This window comes from Scomber japonicus, chromosome 7 (genome assembly GCF_027409825.1).
Source record: "Scomber japonicus isolate fScoJap1 chromosome 7, fScoJap1.pri, whole genome shotgun sequence".
Classification (NCBI taxonomy): domain Eukaryota; kingdom Metazoa; phylum Chordata; class Actinopteri; order Scombriformes; family Scombridae; genus Scomber; species Scomber japonicus.
Window position 1 is genome coordinate 16,079,445 of NC_070584.1, and position 23,288 is coordinate 16,102,732.

Here is a 23,288-nt window from a genome sequence, read left to right on the forward strand (position 1 = left end):
CTTCCTTTCCTGTCTGTCCACACAGCAGCCGACGCTCTCTCTGTGTTGCCACGGCAACGAAGCAGGAGGCAGAGGGAGAGGCGCTGTCCTTTCCATCAGTGCTGAGCAGGCTGCACACATACAAAGCATTAGTTCACATATACAGTGCATATGGGGAAGTATGTAAATGTATTTGTCGAGTTTTATGCACAAAAATACCTGAATAATAACAGACACATTGATATCCATTTATGCACTTACATTTAAGTGCAAAAATAATTGAATAAAGAAAATGTATTACCCAATCTATTGAGAAAAAACACATATAGGTTACTAAAAGTGCTTTTGTCTATGTCTGAAAATCATATTTCACAAACAGAACTGAAAAGTATCCAATTAATAGTTATTATAATTAACAGTTATTATAATAGAAAGAAAACATACTTTGGTTCTTTATATTATAGGTCTAGACTTAACAGTAAACTCGGAATGACTTCCAATACATAGCCTCTACACTGTAATCAGTAAATTTGTTCACTCCTCAGTTTTATTTCAGCCACACCTGCATTTTTAATGGTATTTACAAAGAAAAAAAGTCAATCATTGCAGGCAGCGACCAGAGATTCTGAATTATCCTGCAGATTGATTAAAGCTGGAGGTTTTCTAGACAATTGGAGCATAGATGTCATCAAGGCCAATCAAGCCTGGCCCTATTCCTTTCCCATTACAAAGGCTGCACCTGATTAAGTACATCAAATGAGCAGCCGCACAACTCCTGGAGCAAGAGGCATACAGGCTGCTGCTAATTTTCAGGTTATAAGCTGTGTGTAACAGGACCAAATGAATAAGACCAGGGATAGGGCAATGATTTTTCTCTCTGTGTGTGATCTGTATTTGATGGCAAGCATCAACAGGCCGCTGAGTAGATAGGTCGGACTGATTATTTCTCAGATGACCGGAAGAGAATACAGGGCTGCTGTGTAATATTTCGTTAAAATTGAAAATTGAATAGCTGTCCTCCATGCTATGTCATTTCTTTAACACTATGCCAATTAAAGAGCTCTATGGTGGTACAATCATTCATTTTCAAGAGGGAGATTGAAATTGAATTATGGGGCATGAGGAGAATGAATTAGATACGCTACATGTTTCCCTTGTTTCTCGGCTCTTATCAAATAGAGACTGCATAGGAGTCGTTGAATTTATCGCAAGATCTTGGCCTGTGTCTGCCAGAGATGGGCACACTTGAGAAACTAACTGTAACCTGACCTTGTGGCTGAAAATCATACTCGTTAGTTGGCTTCTGAAAATTGAATTTTACTAAGACATTAACTTGTAGTATTGTAACTTAACAATATAAATAACCTGGCAACCTGTGCTGGTTCCATAATATTCTAAGGAAATTGAAATGGTGATATTTTCTATAATCTAAATATATAAATGTATGTATTGAATCCAATGTTTTAAATTATACATACCATTTACACAATGCATTTAACTAAAAACTCAAAGGTTCCTAGTACCTTCATGATGTCAATATGCAGGAACTTATTGTAGCAAAGAGTTTCATGACATGTTTTATCTTCATGGCTTTCCTTTTCTTAAGAAGCTTCATATTCTATAGTGGTGTGTCCTCCTTGAAACATGAAAAATAGAGAATATGAAAAGAATATGAAAAAATAGTAACACTTTCAAAAATAGCCACACCTCCTCTCTGCAAACATACTGAATACATGAAGTATGTTTCTTGTCATCATGTCGGTAAAGTGCAGCAATAATTTAATGAAAACATCCATCATTGGAAAGCAGTATAACATGAAAGAGAAGTACAATCCACACCATGGTCTCTCAAATTTTAATTATCTCTCAGGAGAGTGTATTTTCACATGCATATAGAAACATTTTTGACCTCTAATGATTTCACATATGAATGTGCTTCACATGTAGACATCCTTGTCATGGCTAAATACAGAACATACAGTAATTTCAAGAAACTGTGGCTATTTTAAGTGTTGATTGCACATAACTGGAGGACACACTGCACTATCACAATCCTGTTCAGAACATATCAAAACCCCTCAGGGAAATAGTAGTGTTGGCACAGCAAAGGTATTTTTCGAGCCTAGCTTTCCATTCTTCTAAATTGTAAAATGATCAAAAAAGTCAGTGCATGCACACAATTCTGTACCACAACTAAAAGAGAAAGAAACTGACACTAAGAATTTCTTGTTTATGTTTCCAGCCTAAACTTGAATGCATTTGTGTGTGTGTGTGTGTGTGTGTGTGTGTGTGTGTGTGTGTGTGTGTGTGTGTGTGTGTGTGTGTGTGTGTGTGTGTGTGTGTGTGTGTGTGTGTGTGTGTGTGTGTGTGTGTGTGTGTGTGTGTGTGTGTGTGTGTGTGTGTTGGGGTGGAGGAGGGAGGGAAATCTATGTTTTTGTATATCAGGAAGTACAGGGAAACCCTTTTTACTCTGGCCAGCTAAGATCTTCCACACATAAAGTCCATCATCAATGAAGGAGGAAGTCATGCAAAAATCAAAACACAGAGCACAAGTGGCAGCGACTTAGAGACGGGTGGTTGTGAGAGGCAGGTTGGGGGTTTGGGGAAGGGGGGGTGGCTAGAGAAACCAGTCGGCAGTACACAGAGAATCACTATGGTGACAGCAATCAGGGGGCTCAGGGGAGCGAGGCTGGGTCAGAGAGGAAGACTTGAGAGGCAGCTGACTGAGGAATCAGCCCTCACTCTGGATGATTCAACTGACAGCTCCCCCCAGGGCTCTGCCGAACCAGCCATCCCCAGAGACCGCGGGCTTTACAGAACAGGGATGTGGCTAGCAGCCCTTTTCTGAAGGGAGAAAAACATTAAATGGAATTCAAGCCAAGATGGTAAAGTGACACATAACAACACGGTGTTGTTGTTGATGATACCTTCAGATATATCCTGCCACTGATGAAAATGTAACAAGAGAAAATGTGTTAATTTAAAACATGTAAACAATATAGACTACATTCTTAAAATGTGTATCTCTACATATATTTTCCTTCCCAGTATCACATAAACAGTTTGCTAACACTTCCTCTGCTTTTCACCCAGTCTTCTCCCTTTATCTGTCACTTCCTCTGTTCCTGTGTCCCTCTCTCCCTCCCTCTTTATTGTGCTGGACAGTGTCCACGGAAACAGATGGTCCGGTGTCAATAGGCTGATATTAACTGGCCGCTCTCCCCACTCTGATCCAAAAGAGCTAAAACCACATTCAAAGCACTGGGAATAAATCCTACGCCACACTGATGGAGCTACTAATAAGACACCGCTAAGACTAGTGGAGATGATGGCAGTCTCAATCACTCTAACAGCATCACCTTCATAAAGGTTATGATTCCTAATACTCAGCCTTCAATTTCATAAACAGTTTGACTTTTTTATAACTAGATGCAGATACAGCACCGTGTGACTCTGAAATCTCTTAAATGTTAATGCCTGAAACCAAGAATCTAGTGAATTATATGCTTGGCACAAGCCTTCCTAATTTATTTATTTTTGGCTTGTTTGTTTGTTTTGTAGTTGGAATCTCCTGCCATGCCTGTGACTAGCTGCTTCGTCATTGCTGTGCCACACCCTGCTGAGGAAAAGGACAACCACCTGACCTTGATGCTCACATCAGCCCAGCCCTCACTTTTTTCCTTTGCCTGCTATTACAGAGAGGTACCCTTCATCTTCACTCTCTTGAGGTCTCTTGATAGTTTTCAAGGTCCCCCCCCCCAAATGCATGCCATACTTCCATAGCTCTTTTCTACACTTCAGTCCACAACCTGTTTCTGTACGAGCCTTAATTAGGAAACAGAACAGAGCAATCTAAGTCTCCGCACCCCTAACTAATCAATTTATCCTCCCTGTATATTTGATTCGGTCAGGGTGTGACAGCAACTCTAAGTGCTTTCCTTCACATACCTGTGTTTCATAGACACACATGGAAAGAGAAGAGATGAAAATCTAAAAGATAGGAGTGGCACAGAGAGGAAGGGATGTGGCAGTGATGGTGTCGCTGTTGCTAGAACAGTCTTCCCACCTTGTGGTAGCATAGTGAACTGTAGCTGCATCAATGCGTGAGCAGTGGGGGATAGAGAGAGAGAGAGAGTGATGCAGGGAGAGATGGAGTGAGAGAGAGAGAGAGCAAGAGAGGGAGGGAGAGCAAAGGAGAGAGCCAGAGGGAGTGATACGGGAGGAGAGAGAGAGTGACGCAGAGAGAGATGGAGTGAGAGAGATAGAGCGAGAGAGGGAGGGTTAGCAAAGGAGAGAGCCAGAGGGAGTGATACCGAGAGAGAGAGAGAGTGAGAGAGCAAAAGGGAGGGGAGTTTAAACTAAGTGCTATGTTTTGGGACAGGCTAATCTGCTAGCGAGCAGTGTGAGGATCGGAGCGTATTGTGTGAGCCAGTGTGCGGGGGACAGATAAGGGAGCCAGCCAGCCCGCCAAGCCGACCCACCGACCCACCGCCTGCCTGACTGCCTGTCTTAATGTGCTGACTCTGGGGAGATTTTTTTTTTTTAAAACAGCGTATTGACTCCTTAGACGTGTGCGGAGACCCTGGGCACAAACGCCAACACTACAGCCACATCCAGCAGAGGTGCATCAGCAGACAGGGGAGAAAGAAAAAATAGAGGACTGAAAAATCACAACTCCAAAATCTGAAAATTAAAGAGGATTTTTTTTTTATTCCCCTATTTTTTTCAATTGATTTCATTTTTTTTTCTTTCTTTTTTGTGTTTCCGGGACTGACTCCCAACCACAGAAAAGAAAAAGGGGGAGCAAAGAAACTGAAGAGAATCTGAAAATAAAAGGACAGAACGAAAAAAAAAGCACCGAATCTGAACATGTTCGAAATAAGCCGAACACTCAACGCTGCTTTGTTGAGCAATGAGGTAAAGACATTTGGATTTGCTTCTTTCTCCACACCTCACCTGTGTATGTCTGCTGCCAACCATTCTGTCATGTGTATGTTATTGTATGTCCGTGCGTGTGCATGTCTGTACACTTCTGTATGCTCATAGCCAGAAGACAGAGAGGATGATTGATAACAGCAGCTGTTTATTATATTTCCCCGACACGATGGTCGGTACGGCGAAAAAGGGAACTGCTACGCTTCTCACACTCATCCTGGCTTGTAATAATAAATGAAGAGCTAGTGCACATACTTTATATCCCAGAAGTCTAACAAAACCAAGGTAGCTATCAAACCTATCAAACATAGGCTTGCTTGTGAAATTGCCCACCTGGGGCTAAAATAGTATGTGTGCCTTCATGTGCACGTACAGTATGTCTGTAAGTGAGAGTGTGTATGCTTGTACGTGTGTGAGTTCACACATGCATTTGTGTGAGAGCAAAGTGTACTGTAATCCCCCTCTACCTCCTCTTTCTTCATGTCCCCCCCCTCCCCAACCCCCACTCCCTCTTCTGTCCTTTACCATTCTCACCGTCCTTCCTACCTGCTGTTATCTGTTCTCCTTCCCTTCTACCCTCTCTCTTTTTTCCTTTCTCTCTCTCTCTCTCTCTCTCTCTCTCTCTCTTTCTCTCTCTCTCTGTCTCTCTCTCTCGCTCTCTCTCTCTCTCTCCTCCCCTCTCCTCCTGTGTCTATGTACGAGTGTGTGTGTTCTGTGAGCAGCATCTCAAGATGATGGCGAGGTATGGGCAGCTCTCGGGACTAGCAGCCAGTGGCGTGGGCTCCGTCCCCGAGACGCACTCGCCGCTATTTCCCAGGGATCTCCTGTCATCGCCAGCCCAGATGGGCTACAGGTCACCCCTGGTAAGAGGATAGACAGACCAATATATCTCCATCTCTTTAATGAACATAGGCAAACATAATACCAAGAAAAGAAACAGGGAAAAAAGAAGATGAGTGATAGTTAGTGAGTGTGCATTTGTCTGTGTGTGTGTGTCTGAGAGAGAGGAAAAGAGCAAAAGGGCAGAAAGAGAGCAAATCAATTGTGGGATCCTGCTTGTATCCCCAGTGGATAGTATCAGTAAATATTCACATTGTTATGTTTGTTCAATTACGGACGCCTACTCTGTCTTTAGCCTCTGCCAGTCAGACTGTTATCAAGGGAATTTGAGGTGTTTGTGTCTGTGTTTGTGCATGAATGTGTGAGTGTGTGTCTGTATTGGTAATATATTTTATGGTGGTTGTATTTCAGCCTTTGCAGTTTTTGTATTTAATGTTTGCATTTGCCGCTTAATGATTAAGTAACTTTCATGGTAAATTAATAAATAGGCTGGAGCATGTGCACTTTCAAGTCTACCATTTAGAAACTTTATATAAAAATCCTGAAAAGGAACAATTATTTTTTCAATACCGTTTGAGTGAACAGTTGTGTTACATGACGTTTTTTAAATGATATTTCATCACAACTACACTTCAATTCAAATCAACATCTGACAAGTCACATTAGCACAGGAAGCTGGCAGTACTGTAGATAGATGCGATATGTTGCACCAGAGTCAACATTACTCTGTCATTTACATAGAAAAGATTACTTCAAGAGAAGGGAATGAGAGAGAAAAAGGGGCATGAGAAAACCCTGAGCATTTAGGCAAAATTGTTGTAAGAAAATCCCTGACTCGCTGCATTAAAGCGACATGAAGCTGTGGGTGTCTAATCCGCTGTGGGCTCTTCATTGGTTCGGCTCCCCTTCAAACTGGCTCAGATCCACACCCCAGAGCCTCCCGGAAGCCTTCATAACCCACTGTCATGCTGTTGACTGTACCCAGGGGTTTCCGTCAACTGTATGCAAATGTACGGCGAGGATAAGCGTTGAAATACGTCCGTGAGGAGTTGAGACTTCATAAATGTTTTTTTCAGTTTTTGCTTTGAATCCTTACACGAGTTCAAAGACGCCTGTCCACTGTTTTGTTGTTATTGTACAGCACACAAAATTACCGTGTTTCCCACTGCTCGTGGAGACTCACAACAGTGTTATCTGCTGTTTGCATAAAGCTGCTGGACCATAAATTATTTGTTGAAACCAATGGAACTAATTAGCTGAATTTATTATATAAATATGATTGACGTGTTAACATATTTTGATGCATCTTATCGGCACTGATGATATGGAATAACAGAATTTGAGATGATTACTTCACCAGTTAATTCCAGGATAGAACATAACGATCAGATTACTAGTTGCAAATTGCATTGACTTTAACAGCACAGAGTATAATTGGAATTAGAAAAAAAGGTGCATATAGAATTCAAAACATTATTATGAATAATACATAGTTTTATTTCTGGTAAAATGGTTTGTTAATGGCTTATTTACGTGATTTTACACATTAGTTATCAATGTGTTGCTGGTGATGAGGCGTATTCCTGTGTGTGCGTGTGTGGGCGAGGGAGAGTGCGTGGAAGCGCATATGCTTGTGTATGCATTTGAAAATGTGCTTGAGAGTGTGTGTGTGTGTGTGTGTGTGTGTGTGTGTGTGTGTGTGTGTGCACACGCATGATTACCCTGGTTAAAAAAGACCATCGTTATAGTGATTAATGGTACCTTCATTAAGCACAGCAAGATCATTTGCATACATTAGATAAATGTGCTGGAAGATTCTGGTGGCTTTGGTGTGTAAAGCCAAAAGCAGCTCAAAAGCAAAAGCAGCAGCAATGTTTTTACCTCAATAATATATAAAACTACATAAAATTCTGTAGCCGCAGCAAACATTGCTCTGTATATCAAAAATGGAGTGAGTATTTTGTTGTTTCATGAAAAAAATGTTATTTTATCTGTTAATCACTGTAACTTGTGTATAAAATTACCCTTTGTAATTAAGCAAATACAGTGTATCTCCAAGTAATGCCCCACTGCATTAAATGAGTGCTTTCATACATGAATAAATAGTCAAATGGTTTCGTCCTCCAACCCGATGCCTGCAGGAAAGTTTACCATCACTTCCCCTGGCAACGCTGTGTTCACAGCTTGTTTAGAGCATTTGAGTTTGTGTACATGTTTTTCGTCGCTCTGCGTGCTGGTTTTGTGCACGCGCATGTTGTTAAGTCGTGTATCTTGTGTTTTGAGGTGTGGGACAGTACCTTTAAAAGATCATTCAAAAGAATTAAATGGGGAAATTATCAGAACCCAGGCACAGAGAGGAGATTAAGAAAGCAATTAATTAAATTTAAACTGATATTTTTCTGTTCATAAATGAGCATCAGCAGTATCAGTTTACACCTTTTGAATGACCTCTTCATCTTAGGCATGTCACCTCAGACAAAGCGGATAAAATTAAACATGAGCAAAAACTGAATTGCAAATTATTCAGTATTTCAGTCACTGAGATCTAATTTTCAAAAGCCCACATCTAAAAACCTGCAGTGCGCCGTGCTTCAGAGCTGAATGTTGTTAATTTGTAGAAAGCTCCACTGATTACCCACTGCAGGCAGCTGCCGTTCTCTATGTGACACTAGGCTTTGTTTGACAACTCCAATCTTTTCTGTTTCAACATTTGAAAAAAAGGAAAGAAAAAAAAACAGGGTTGAATTTCAAACCTGCGTGAAGAGGTTCATCACCACCACAAAAACAAACAGGAAGCGAAGACTAAGGAGGAAAAAGAGAGAAAGAGCTGCTACATGGCACAGTCGTTGGCAAGTGATTGTGTAGCTACGATATATTAGCAGCCAGGAGATAGTTAGAGGTCATCTCTATTTCATAACAATGATTAGCTCCTTCCATCTGCCACTCACTGCATTTCCCCTTTCCTTGATTGCAGTGTTCTCTATATCCAGGAAATTAGTTCGTTTATGCTCCACAACCCTGCCGTCAGTGAGGCACAAACAGGTGCAGCAGACTGAGCGATGCCACAGAGGGAAAAAGATGCTCATAGAGAAAGAAACAGAGATGGAGATATGTGTAAAATACAGCGTTGTCAACGCTGGCATTAACAGTCATGCCACAAGTACAATGGTGGTTGATTAATACAGGATTGACAAAAACAAACGAGGTGATTGTATTCTATGTTCTATGTGAAATATTAAGTGACCTGTCCAAGAGCAACAATTAATCATTTCAAAAGTGAAAATAAACAAGAGAAAGCTAAAATATATCCTTTATATCAATTTATCCTTTTCCTATTTAACTGCAATCACAGCAGCACATAATATGGAGGTTTGATAGAGTGTTTTGTTCAATAAAGCTCTGTGGCTATAGGGCAGCATAATGCAGACATGCTATTCAGCTATAACATCCCTATAGCATATCTGAAAATGGAGCGGGTTATGACTGCACCGTGTCATATACTTTACATGCAACATCATATGAACACGGGCTGTGCAGCTTGTGCTTGTATACATCATGTCATGTTTGCACATGATATGAGCACATGTGGTGTGTCAGTTACGGGGGAACACAGAGAGGCTGAGAGACTCTGCAAGGGGGGCCTGAAGGGTTCAGATCTGTTGGAAGAACTGTGTGTGTGTGTGGGGGGGGGGGGGGTGTTCGTTAGCCACCAGTGCTGCAGGGAGGGCCTAGTGATCAGCAGCTGAGCCTGTGTCCCGCTGGGAGCCATCACTGCAGAATGGAGCAGGTGTCTGCAGGCTCATGCACAGATACACACACACACACACGCACACACACTGTAAAGCTAAGTGAACTCTCTCTCTTTCTCTTCACTATCTCCCTTTCTCCGTCTCTCTACGAGTCTGCTTTAGACACACCAAACCCGGCAATTTAGCCCATCCACAGGGTGCCTTTTAGCACATATTTCATCACACATTATCATGTTTTTGATCATTACCTATTTATCATACCCATCAACTCTGTAGACAAGACATAAAAAAAGGCTGGAGATATGGATGTGATCCATAAAAAATAGTCTAACCCCCGAATAGCCTGCTGCACCAACTCGAGCGCCCACGCCCAGCCAAAGGTCACCTTTCCGTGTTCAGGTACTTTGACATGAAAGTAATGACCTGTAATTTCACCTCTATAATGGCACATGGCAGGGCTCAGGGGTTCAGAGTAGAGTCGAATGTGCCTTCATGTGCATGACAAACCAGCCGTAACAGACTGATCATGTGAGTAATTATTTTAGAGATAGGCAAATATCTTTGCTGTAAAAAGCACATCCCATAATCCAGATGTAAACAAAAGGGTCGCCCCACCACCAAAAAACACAAAGCAGAAGATTTAAACATGCTATTATTCCCACACTGATTGACAAGTCTTTTAATTCATGGATTAACATAACTAAATTAAGTTATTCAGGTTTTTCTGATCATGAAAATATTTGCAAACACATCAATAAAAATCTGATGTTTTCAGTTATTGCGAGTAAACAAAGTGCTTTTTAAAAAATAAAAAATAAATACCGACTGAAGCCTTTAAGTTATAAAAAAAATAGACAATTGTGTAAACCTCACCCATAATGCAAGCATGCAGGCACACATAATTATCACAGTTTATGTGGTAGTGGATTATATATTTGTGGTGGGCCAGTGAATTCTGCTGGGGATTTAACTCAAGTCAGTGTTTACATTTGTACAGTTCAATAGGTTGAATAAACAAAATAATCTCACTTCCTGCTGTTCATTTTTCCTCTTTAATTCAAAAAATCCCAGCACTGCTCTCTTGCATGGATGAAGAAAGCATTTAATTTCAGAGACAAATTTGTTGTCTCTCTTCGACAATGTTTTCAAATCCAGTTGCAGTTTTTTCATTTGGCTTAAAAGGATAAATAGGGAGGGAATAATGAAACAGACAAGACTGGCAGAGAAAGTCGTATTGTGTTGGTAAATTCTTCATATTCTGTTATTCGCAAACAAACATTAACAATTATTATGGAAATATACATAAATGCCACAGCTGCTATTTGACAGTGAAGTCATATTCTGAGGTTTCTGGTATGTATTGGATGATGCAACGTAAGAAGCAGCAGTTTTACTGTATTAATTATAAAACTGACAGTGATGTCAAAATGTAACATAGATATGTCAGCCTCATAAAAATGTGACAAAAGAGGTATTAGCCATTGCAAGCCCTTTACTGGCCTTTTTGCATCTGTGATAATCTCAATCAGATGGCTTCAGCTCTGTCATCTCCTTCACAATAGACACAAATCCATAATTCAAACAAAATCTCTCACGAAAGGGACAATCAATTGTTTGTTTTTTTTCAAAAATTCAATTCATGCCCTTTGTAACACCAATTTGAGATATTATGTGGAATAGACACCCATTTTGCAGATAAGGAGTCATGACCAGACAATATCTGGCAGTCATTTTAAGAGCAGTGATGTGAGGAAATGTGCCCGTTAAGGCTGAGCTGACAAATGCTGCCGATACTTGAGTGATCGCCTGCGCCTAAGTTCCTGGCATGTTGATGAACAACACTATTTTTTCTCCTCTCAGAATTGATAGTTTCAAAGCCAATGCGTTGTTATTGATTCGCTAATTGCTGGGGATGAGGCAAAGTATCTGCTGTCACCATGAATAAATGATGTACGGCTGACTTGTGCATTAGCAACGAATAGGAGTGACCATTGACGTTACAGTAGCTAGCCACTGGCTCCACTGGGAGATATCCAGTAGTTGGGCTTTGTGTATTTTGTGTGTAATTAAAATAAAGTGGCTTCGAATGGCTGACAGACAATTTTCCAGATCAATTGATTGCCCTAATAACATTTTCATGAAAAGACAGCTAAATCAAGATAAGATATTGGAAGCAGATGGAAGATACTGTATATTTTTGTCCAAGGAGAGGCTAACAGTAAATGGTTCCCCTACACAACCCAGAGTTAGATGCATCAGCACCGTCATTATCACTAAGTCTTCACTCTCATTAATAATGAATGTATTCTAACAGCAGCATTCAGGTTTAAATGGTTTTCCATGGAGTCTGTCTCGAGCCAGTATATTAGTGACAAGACTGTAAAGTGAGCTAATTTACAGGAATACATACATATTTTGTATATGACTTATTATCATCATTTATCTATTTGTTTGCAATAATATATTTATCTTTCTTGGCTTAATTTAATGTAACATTACGAGTTGCATATTTATTCAGAACACGACTGATCCTTCTTTATACACTGTGTCTTGCTATTTTCTTAGTGGAAAATCATTTCTAGAGTGTTTGTTTTCCACAAAAGAATCTTGTCTTTCTCTTTAATCGGCTAAATGTTTCAACAACACAAAATAATTGAAACATGTCTCTAAGCATGTAGGCATTTAAACTGAAACCCGGTGGAGTTTTTCTGTTTGTGCATTGCCCACTTGCTTTTCTCCAAGCATGAGAAAGGGCGGTTAAGCATGAAGTGACATTTCGAGAGCTGGATTTTGTGCAGCGTGGGCATGTTTTGGTCCACAGTGCCGTAGGCCAACCCTGTGAAGGACTGTGGATGCGTCTCATTTCTAAAAGGTTATTCCTTATCAAAAGCCAAATAGCAGGACTGAGAGTGGGAGATTTTTGATGGGGTTTTAAACGTCATTACGGATGGCAGGTGGTGTTTCAGTGACTCGCATCTTTCCAACTGGGGTCCGAGGAGAGCCTTATGTAAAGGTAGAAAACAGGACTCATTTCTGCAGGGAGATACATGACTGCTGAAACGATTCAAATAAATAATAGAAGTAAAAAGGTCTGAGAGTGAGCAGCAGTCAAGAGAATTTCAAGTGGGGAGTTCTGTGTGCTTTGTGTGTGTGTGTGTGTGTGTGTGTGTGTGTGTGTGCGCGCGCGCGCGCTTTGTGTGTGTGTGTGTGTGTGTGTGTGTGTGTGTGTGTGTGTGTGTGTGTGTGTGTGTGTGTGTGTGTGTGTGTGTGTGTGTGTGTAAGATGGAGGAGGTGATTAAAGCCTCCACCAGATGGACCACAGTAGTCGCTCTGTGAGCCTGGATGTACCCCGACCGGGATCAAACGTAAAATGGACTGCCGTCCCCACAGCCCCAAAGCCCCAAAACCCACCACTATTCTCTATGATCAACTGACCCACCACAATGCAGCATGGTCACTGCTTAATTTCACACATGCACAGTCAACCAATTTAGACGAGAAGGCAGGAGAAAACAAAAAATAGTCTGAGACTCAAGTAAATACAGGAAATCAATGCCTTTACATATACCACACATTGATGACAATTAACACCGATGCTAAACATCATGATAAGTCTGTGGAGCTGTTGGCCTGCTGAAGTTGAATGTCACCCCAAGCTGCGGACCACTCTGTTGTCCAAATGGACACTAATCCACCAGTCCTGTTGAGAATACACTCTCAGTGCCAGAACACATGCCAGACTCAACAGCCAATGCATAGCTAAGCCTCTCTGGGCACCTTCACAAACCTTCTCTCATTTATGTAAGGCTACAGCCTCTAAGACCCACCATTATGTCTTTCATAGAAAAGCTAAAATTGCTTAATAGAAAGTGGAGAATAAACAATGTGCTCTTAAAATTGTATTTCAAGTAAAAATTAAATGTGTTCTTATATTTTCTGTTGTGAGACACTTAAGACAATTAATCAAAACACAAAAAACTAAATATTGATATAATGAAATCACAGGAGAAGTGTGTTTCTGCAGAGTTTACACAGCGACTGAACAAGCGCTCGCTCCCTTTTCCACAGATAGTGACGGAGCGTTCAGCCTGAGCTTTCAAACGGCCCCTGTCACATCTCTGCAGTCTGCAAAGCTCCAGCCATACCAAACAGCTTTGAGTTAAAGTGGAAGGAAGTGGCTGTGACAAATGCAGCACAGCCTTGTTCCGGGATCAGCATGAAGAATTCATTTATGATCTAAGGAGTTTCTACCAGGGAGAATGACACAGGCAGGGGTTAAGCTGACTATGTATCATGCCCTCTTCCCTCCATGTCATGTAGGAGGAAAGCTTCAACTAGATTAGTTACATTTTACCAAAATGCTTGTCTTTATTATAGTGTAAATGTAAGAAACATAACATTTAAGAGATCCACTTTCCTTAAGTGCCTCATTGCAGTCACACATTTTTAGAAATGCGGGCCATAGTAGGACTTTTTACTTTATCCAAAGGAAAACTTTACTTGCTCACAATCAATACCAGGGACACTTAACTTTAAGCATTGAGTTGAAACTCAGTTTTACTTATTAATTATTGTAATTTAATTTTCACCCCCTTTAATCAGTCTATCAGCAGGAGGATATAGGAGGTTATGTATAAATGGATATCCATTATGTTGAAAATAATGAGCAAATTATTTGATTTTTGTTGCTCAACTTTAGGATTTTTTCCTTTAGATCATTAGTATCTTTTACTATAATTATGAAAACAGTGCAGGCAGACTTCATTGCAAAAGACATATTTTAGGGTTAGAATACAATTTAAAGATAAAATGTGAGAGATATGTTTGATGTCTTTGAATGTAGTAGCAAGTAGGAGAATTTTCTCATGGAAGGCGAAGATTTGTGCTCTCTCAATGCCTTCCAGGGCTCTAATTTGGCAGGTCTTTGCACTGCTGAATTGGAAATTTTCTTTTAGTGCACACAGACTTTTTCCCCTCATCTACATCCATTTAGTCTTTCGATGACTCACTGTGAGCTTGACTGTCCTCCCAAGATAATTTAACATCAGTTGCTCTCAGTGGTTTAAATAAGGTGCCGTTGTGGTGATTCTGCTCCTCCTGCTTAAGGACATCAGTTTCCTCTTAGGAGCTGCTTTTGTGGCAGAACTACTCCCAACTGTCCCCTCTCATTACTTAACTGTCAGAGCACCACGGCCTTTCTCTTTTTTAGGAGAGAAAGAAAAAAAGGTGGTTTTATTAAACAACAGCAATGCAGGTACACTGTGTTCCTCTGAGCATGAAATTGCCAAAAATCAGTATCCATGCTGTGTGCGCCATTTATTCATGAAAATAAAGTCGCTGGTCTTAACACTGAAAGCAAACAGCAAAAGTCAACAGAGTCTAAACCGCCCACTGTTGTCCGGATACAGCCGCATGTTAATAGCTGTCAGGTGTCTGGGATCCAGTGATGCTGAGTTTGTCACTGGGCAGGAAGACAGGCAAGTTGAAGGCTGTGATTCTCATTTGTTGATTGTTACCGGCAGAGGGTGGACACCTGCCAGGAAAGAGGCGATCATCAGTCTGAGTAGCACAGCGAGATGCTACTACTGCCAGAACTTCAATAGAGAAACTAAATCTATCCTTCAAGGGCAAATCAAAAAGAGTCTAAGTAAGTCGCAGCATACTGAGGAGTGTGTTCTGGGCTATTAAATGTATTAGGCTGTTTTACTGCAGCGACTGCTGTGATATTCTGAATTAAAACCAACCGAGCCTAATAAATTTAGCATTGCTCTCTGTAGCTCCGTTAAAAAAATGTTTTCTGTCGTCGATTATAGAGCTGTTGCCAGCATAACAAGGTTGATTCAATTTAAGATTGTGTTTGCTATCATTAGTCTTTGGTTGCATGATTTGACTCTGAACCTGGCTGGCAATTGCAAACACCACTTTTACTGAAAAACACAAGTTTTCCTTCTCTTGTTAATAATCAAGGTATTTTCTTTCTGCACTTTGAGGTAACACCTCTGCTGGCATCTTCACTTCTCCTCCTTTAAATAGAAGTCTTATTATGCAGAGTGAAACACAAGACAGGTGTTGAAACGCTGCATCTGACAGTTAACAAGACTCAAACCGAGAGCACCCACAATTATCACCGTCTGCACACTGCATATTCAAACCTGCTATACTGCGTATGCTATTCTTTACCTTCTCTTTCACAGTTATTGTCAGAATACTATGAGTTGTGTACCAGAGGATATCGTGTACATAACAATAGAGTGCTACCAGTATATTCAGTCTTTGCTCAAAGCTGGAGATTCAACACATTTTTTAGGGCGTGGCAGATGTACAGCATTGTGAGCTTGTACAAGAGAACCAACGTGATAAAGAGAGAGTGAGAGAGACAACACAGCGTGCAGTTAATCCATTAAGGCCTTTGACTAGGAGGGGTTTAGGGTGGAGAAGCAGGGCAGAATAAAGGGCAGGAGGAGTTCATGACAATTAGCCAGCTCTCTGCTTTCCGAATTAGCAGGCTGAAGCACACTTCTGGGGTCCAGCCCTGAAAGCTCCGGCTCCACAGCAGTGACAATGTCAGACTGTGACGCACACAGTGAACCGAACCGTTGCGTGTTTTTGTCTGTGTGATAGTGGGTATGTATGCCTGTGTGTGCGCGTTTGTGTTTGCTGTATATTTGTGTGCACAGATTCAGCTGTGCATGAGCGTGTGTTGTGTGTGTGTGTGTGTGTGTGTGTGTGTGTGTGTGTGTGTGTGTGTGTGTGTGTGTGTGTGTGTGTGTGTGTGTGTGTGTGTGCGCGTGTGTTTGTGTGTGTGTTTATGGATGTGAGCCAGAGCCAATCAGTGAGATGGGGTTTCACATTGCTGACAGTATGGCTGGCCCTCCTGGGTTAAAGCCACAAAAGCTTTTTAACTTTCCAAACTTTGCAAGAGGAAAGAAATATCATTTACCTCCTCAAAAACTATTTAGCATCTCTCATCATCTAAAAGGCCATATAATGCATCCAATCAACGCTCTGTGCTCTTTTTGTGCAAAGTCTGACAAAATTGGATTGTCATTAAGACAGAGTGGTCTTTTTAAGTCATTACCTTTACCATTTACTGTACCTTCTTTGACATTTTTACATTTATTCAGTGCTGTATTACATTTTATTCACGTACAAACATAAACTCCAAGTAGAGAAAGGCCAAATCCACAAGATAATAAGCTGCACTGCAATATCTGTAACATCCAGCCTGTAACATATCTCAGCATGAATGCCCTTGATAGAATATCTCCACCACTCCCTCCATCTGTCCATACACAATATTATAATGCATAATGTGTACCCTTAACTAGGACATGGCAGCAACATACTTTAATCTTTGGTATGTGTCTGTATATCATAACTACACACACATACACATACAGACACACTCCATAACACTGGAGAGAAGAACAGATTGTGTTTATAGCTTATTTACTGAGTAGTGGCAGTCACTTTCATTGCTTTATAAAACCATGGTCCTGTAGCGCAATTTAGGGAAATGACACGCTGAGCAACTGTGAGAGACTATTTTCACTTTCAAATCATATTCTCATTTAGAGAAAAGGTTATTTGGATCATATTACAGAGGGAGACAACAACCTCAAAACACTGTCCTTTAGGAAATAAGAAAATTATCACTCTCCATTTTCACCCCACATTTTACTGCCTCTACAAAGCAACAGTTAAAAGTTGACACTATACAAAGAAAAAAAAATCCCAGATATAATTTGCGATTCAGTCATTGTCATGAATTTGACTTTCCATTCTTTATAGACTGGGATTAAAAGGCAACAATACAAACATGGTTGCAGAGTTGGAGAATATTAGAGGCAATGAGGTGGAGAATGGTTTTCTTGAGTCCAACCTAGAACCTTTATTAAACTCAAAGGTCAGAGCAGGAGGATAAACGATGGACAGGAAACTGAGTTTGTTACCTTTACTATTCAGTTGCAAATTCTGCTTCTTTCTGTTCTTTGTTATGTGCAGCCAATATATTTTCTGCCGCAGAAAAATTGAAGAAGATGGACTTCTGTTTTAATCTGTCTTCTTTGTGTTTCATTCTACATTACTCTCCCTCTGTTGTGTTATGTACTGTATGATTGGTACAAATCTCCAGATTGTGAGTGCCAGCATATTCTATTCTATCTGAAACAATAGCAAGCTTGTTCAGCCCATCTTCCCCTCTGTGTGTGTGTGTGTGTGTGTGTGTGTGTGTGTGTGTGTGTGTGTGTGTGTGTGTGCGCGCATGCTCAACCTAATTGAGGGTGTAGTAAGGGTTCCTATTATGTCAGGGCACATGGTTCCGCTAGGCTAGATAGCTAGCTGTAGCTAACCAGACAGGTGGTGAGTTCAGGGGTGAGTTGGAGAGACTGCTTTATCTCACTGGTCTGTTTCAGTCTGCCCTCCCTGGATTTTTTTTTTCTCGTAACATTATGTCTTCTTTGTGTTTTTCTGTTTCGTTACAGTCGTTTTTTCAGTGTATTCATTTGGGGGTAATTTATGAAGCTAGTAAATGTTCTATTACTCAGACCCTAGTCATACATACTCGATCTGATTTTTTTCAGGACAAGGGTGCCTGAGTGTTTCACAACCTGTTGCTATGATAATTTATTGTCAGGTGACAAAAAGTACAGTTCAGGTTTTACAAAGGGAAAGTTTTGTGAATTCATACACTGTGTACTAACCAGAATTCTACTTAAATGTAAACTACAATCCTAAAATGTATCCTTAACAAAGTATTAAATATCTCTTGGCTTTCCAACTATGGTGAATATGACTTAAAGGCTTTTAGTGGGGCATTATAGCCACTTGTCAGTGGACTATCTAAAAGTGTCTTCTTGCATCAGCATGTGATTTGAGCTAAGAGCAGCAGATAAATCTCGTTGATCTTAATGGACGTTCACTATACTGTAGTTACATTAGCTCTGCCAGGCCTTACACAGCCAAATGCTAATTGAAATAAACCAGCATGAGAATAAGAAATGACTTGCTGACTGCTTCTTTCTGCTGTGTTGAATAGAAAGGAAACAGTATGATCATGTGTTGAGAAACCTGTTTTGATCTCTTGTTTGACAATGAGAAGATATATCCAGTGTAAGAGCATTTCTAACAAACACTAACCTGAGGCTCAATGTAGGCAATACTGTATATCTACAGCATAAGGTGGTTAAATGTGTCAGACCACTTGTGAGACAGAGTGTGCTTATTTTGTGTGTGCACGTAGATTAAAAGACTTGTGAGTGTCTTGTGTTCCAACATGGGTTTCAGTATTTGCATTTTCTGGAGTGAATGCATGTAAATGTGTGAATGTATATGTGGAGTACAGCCAAGTACTGCTGCCTGTCAGGTAATTGTGTTAAAGGAAGCAAGAGCTCCCTCTTCTTGTCTATCTGAGATAGAAGACAGCTGGACAAAATCAACCTGAGGCAGGGTTGCTGCTGGGCACTGATATTTCTTATTATAAATGGCCTAATTGGTGGAAATACATAAACTGTAGTAAAGATTATAATTGCCATGTTTGCAACAGCATCCAACAGGTCCTGATTTGATAGCAGGCCTTTGTACTGTCTAATTAAATAATGGATACACTTAGAGCTTAACAATAGAGCTTACTGTGTGGCTCCCCTATAGAATATACTGTGCTAGTACTACAATCAACACTATTTTAGAATAAGCAACTGCTTTAAAAAGAGCATTTTTAATGGTATGATATGGGGTTAGGAAACCTTGATAAGCTTTGACTCCATGGTGGGTTTTTGTCACAAAAGCCCTGCTGATGCTGTTTTCCAGCTGAGGAGGATAGGTGCAACGTGCTTAAATGTCAAATGAAGGGGATTTGCAGAACCTTGCTTACAAACTACAAGCGTGCACTGGCAGCAGTTAACGTGTATACTGCTTTTATGCATAATTATACAACGAGGTGATGGATAATTACGCGCAAACACGAACATAAACTCACTTCTCACCGCATGGCTCTGCTTCCCCACTCCCCACGTCGTGGACCACACGAGCCTGCCTCCTCCACTCGCATCCGCGAGCGCACCGCCCCGTCCTCACCTCCCCAGCCAATGGGAGACCGCGCGCTAGGTGACTGGACTGGACGTGCCATAAATTGCTTTTTGTGGAAAGGTAGAGGGGTGTTCCTTCAGCATCTTTTCTTTTGAGTGGACTCTCCTATATCGTCGTGTTGTTTTGATATAGCTTTTACTGAGCGCGAGTGTTCCCCGCCCCCCTCTCTTGCACGGGATGAGTCTGGAGGTCTTTCACTAGACTCACTACAACGCTACGTCCGTTCATTCATCTTCTCCAACACGCTGCTGCCACTCCATCCGATTCTCCTCGCTGACTTGAACGGCTTTTACACAACAGTTTGTCCGCTGAGAACACAGTTACAGTCCGACACACCAAGAGCCTCAAACAAGAATGGTCATGGTGAGTAGATATCTCAGAGCACAGGCTTTCTATCGCACCTGTTTGTCCCTTTATTGTGCCTATAGTCCGCAACCAGCCGGGCTTTTTCTCAACCTAACCGTATAGCATACCGCAGCAGGCAGGCAGACAGGTGGTACCGTAGTGATTTGTGTTGCCTACAGCAAACATACTGACTGCCGCATTTTCGTTGCATTGTTCCTTTTTTCCCCACTTTTATTATAAATACATCACCATGGAAAATACACATTGTTAACGCAACACCTGCCTGGACAGGTGTGTCCAGAGCGCCAGAGTGCGCGCGCTTCTTTCGATAAGAAGCCCCCATAAAGCTAATAAAATGCAAAGTTGTGAAATGTCAGTTTTTCAGTCCAGTTCTGTTGTATGTTTGTAGATGTGTAAAGATATATTTGGAGAGAAGATAAATTACAATAAAATTTAAAAAACACTAATCTTCAATTCATTAAAGACCTCAATCATCATTTTGGAAAACAAAAGCTGTAATTAGTAATTTGTGTCTGTGTGTGTGTGTGTGTGTGTGGGTGTGTAAAAGTGTGTATTTGTGTGGAAGGCGAAGAGACAGGGAGTAAGGTTGTATACACAGTCATGTAAATGTATGGGGATTTTAACATGCACCCAGTAATAGTTAATTTATATACACAGTGCTGCGCAGGCATCCTATTACCATAGTGCCTGAGGCTGCAATCACTCTCCTAAAGCTCTGCTCTGCCCGGCTCACTCAAGCACAGACCTCAGCAGCGATTGATTGCTTTGCTGGGATTCAGAAAGCCTTTTCTCTGCCAAACCAGGCTGAGGCTGGCGTGTGCCGGTGAGGGCTCGGAGCCAGCCAGAGAGAGAAGGTGTTAACACTGAGGGAGGGGGAGGTGAGGCCAAGGGCTGACAGGCAAGCCAAGAAGCCAATCACAGAATCTAGAAGAGTGGTGGGAGGGGTGGGGGGAGTGGGCGGGCTCTGACCTTCCAGCTGAGCAGGGGACTGGGCGGGTTGCTGTGGTAAGGAGGGAGGGAGGGAAGGAGGGAGGGCGGAGGGAGGGAGGGAGACTTGCTGCAGCCCAGCACTCTCTCATCCAGGCACACCATTCTCCTCTCAGCATCTGTGGAAGAAGGCGATGCCTGCTTTGCACGCCTCTAGTACGCTGTTCTCTGGTCGCCGCTAAGGCTCAGGCAGAAACAGGAAGAGAGGCAGAGTGAGACAGAGACAGTGAAAAAAATAAAGGAAAAAGTGTCAGAGCAGATTGAGACAGTGAAGGAGTAAGAGAGTGTAGATTTTCTTGGCTGAGGCGTTGCTGTAGCTGTTGTGTGAGGAGAGTGAGAGACAGCGTGAGACAACGGCCGGCGTTTCCCAAATGGAGTGGAATGGGTTTAAGATGGTAAGAAAGAAATGCTACAGACAGCCTGCCACTATACACCACTGTTCATTGTTAACCATCGTTTCAGTTTGGGCAGTCTACGGAGGCTAGAGCACGATGTAGTTGTAGATATACTATCAGCCACAGTCAGTATGCATTAGATTCTTCTAGCACAGGCAATACAGTGATACTGTTGAACTATGTGATGTGCAGAATGTTAAGTTCCTTCATACAGGGAAGAAAGGTACAGCAGGGGATTGGACTGGCGAGGTTTGTGGGAGTATGAGAAACGGAGGAAGAGAGAAGAAGAGACTGATTCAGGCATCATGCTAATAAGAGAGGTGCAGAGGTAGAAGCAGAGGTAAGGGAAGATGGGGAAAGGAATATAGGGAGGCAAGGGTTAATTCAGGGAACAGCACCCATTTTATGTTGAAGCCAGGGTTGTATGTGTCCCCCTCTTTTCTTGCCTTTGCACCACTCTGAAATATTTACCTGCATCTCTCAGCACATCAGAGGTGGAATGCATATAATTGATGCAGAATGTACTGTCAAATGGTGGGGAAACTGGACTTGTGTGGATTTGATATTCATGTATGCAAAGTAGCCCATATTAATCAGAGGAGTAGACACGTTACCGCTTATGCTGCATGTGTACTCAGTGCGAGTGTGCCTTGTCAGTCCATGTGTTGGCCAGAGCTGAAGAAAGATGGAGTAGGTGTGTTTGAGTAACGCGCATGCCTGGATTACAATTTGTAATGCTGTGCATTCTCTGAATTTTAAGCCCATTGCTACGTATGTGTGAGTATGTGTGTTTGTGTTTGCGTTTGTGCGTGGGTCTGTGAACCAGGTATTCCTCATGTTATGGGGACGTAAATCTGTTTACACAGTCATGTTATGGGGTAAAGACTTGGTTTAAAGTAAAGGTACATTTAGGGATACGGTTAGGATAATTCTTAGGGTTAGGCAAGTAGTGGTTATGGTTACAGTAAGGATAAGTCTCCAGGAAATTAATGTTAATCAATGTAATGTCCTCTAAAGTGATAGAAACGTAACTCTCTCTGTGTGTGTGTGTGTGTGTGTGTGTGTGTGTGTGCGTGTGTGCGTGTGTGCGTGTGTGCGTGTGTGTGTGTGTGTGTGCGTGCGTGCGTGCTTACTTATCAGGCTGAGTGTGTCGGCATGTAAGAAATCATTTAAAGCTATCTAAGTATTCTGCTTTGCTCAGCTTCTTGAGACTCACTGTAACTTTGCATTCATTTATCCATTCATCCATTACATTCAAGCAACAGCTTGAGAGTTTGACTTTAGAAAACTAGCGGCTATATTTCTTTCTCTTGACGTTTTCGCCTGTCATACAAGACAGTTTTATTTCATTGCCAATACTGCGTCACTATCCTGGCTACAGATTCAGTATCAGTATTATGTATTCTCAAGGCATCCCTCTCTTTTCAAAATGGTTCTCTTGCCATTCTGAAAGTGGACTGACTCACTTTTGTATTTACATGGAGAACATTAGCAGTATTATTCATTTGTCGGCAAGTAAATGTTTGATTGTTTGCATGCTGGCTTCTTCCATTGTATGCAGTCAAAATGCTAATTGAAACAAAGGCAACTCACTTGCTTGGTGATTAGGTTAGTGGTGCTAGCTGGTACATTGTCTCCCTGGATGATGAGGGCTAGCAGCCTAGTGTAGCATAAACGGAGGGGCCTGGCTGGAACTCATGACTGATGGAGAGAGGAGACGACATGGAAAGATGGTTGTGAATGTCGAGAAAGGCAGTGTATTTTCTATGCTTTATACACAGATAAGAATGCTATATAGTTATGGTTGGACAGAGGATGAAAAATAGAATAAAAAGGAATAGTTAGAGAGGCAGTGAAATAGTCAAATGTTCATCAGTATAGAAGGTGTTTGATATGAGTGTGCACCATGCAGCCTCCTGATGGGAGCCAGTGGGAGACCTGGACTAGAGAC

General features: G+C 41.5%; 1 protein-coding gene across 1 annotated transcript in view; it reads left to right on the plus strand.

The window, feature by feature from the left end:
• The first annotated feature begins 4,848 nt into the window (after positions 1-4,848).
• elavl4 (ELAV like neuron-specific RNA binding protein 4) overlaps positions 4,849-23,288 on the plus strand; it is a 74,792-nt gene continuing 56,352 nt past the window's right edge. Inside the window, exons 1-2 of the mRNA XM_053321817.1 lie at positions 4,849-4,896; positions 5,637-5,777. Coding sequence (XP_053177792.1) covers positions 4,849-4,896; positions 5,637-5,777 — 189 coding nt within the window. The remainder of the gene's footprint in view (positions 4,897-5,636; positions 5,778-23,288) is intronic.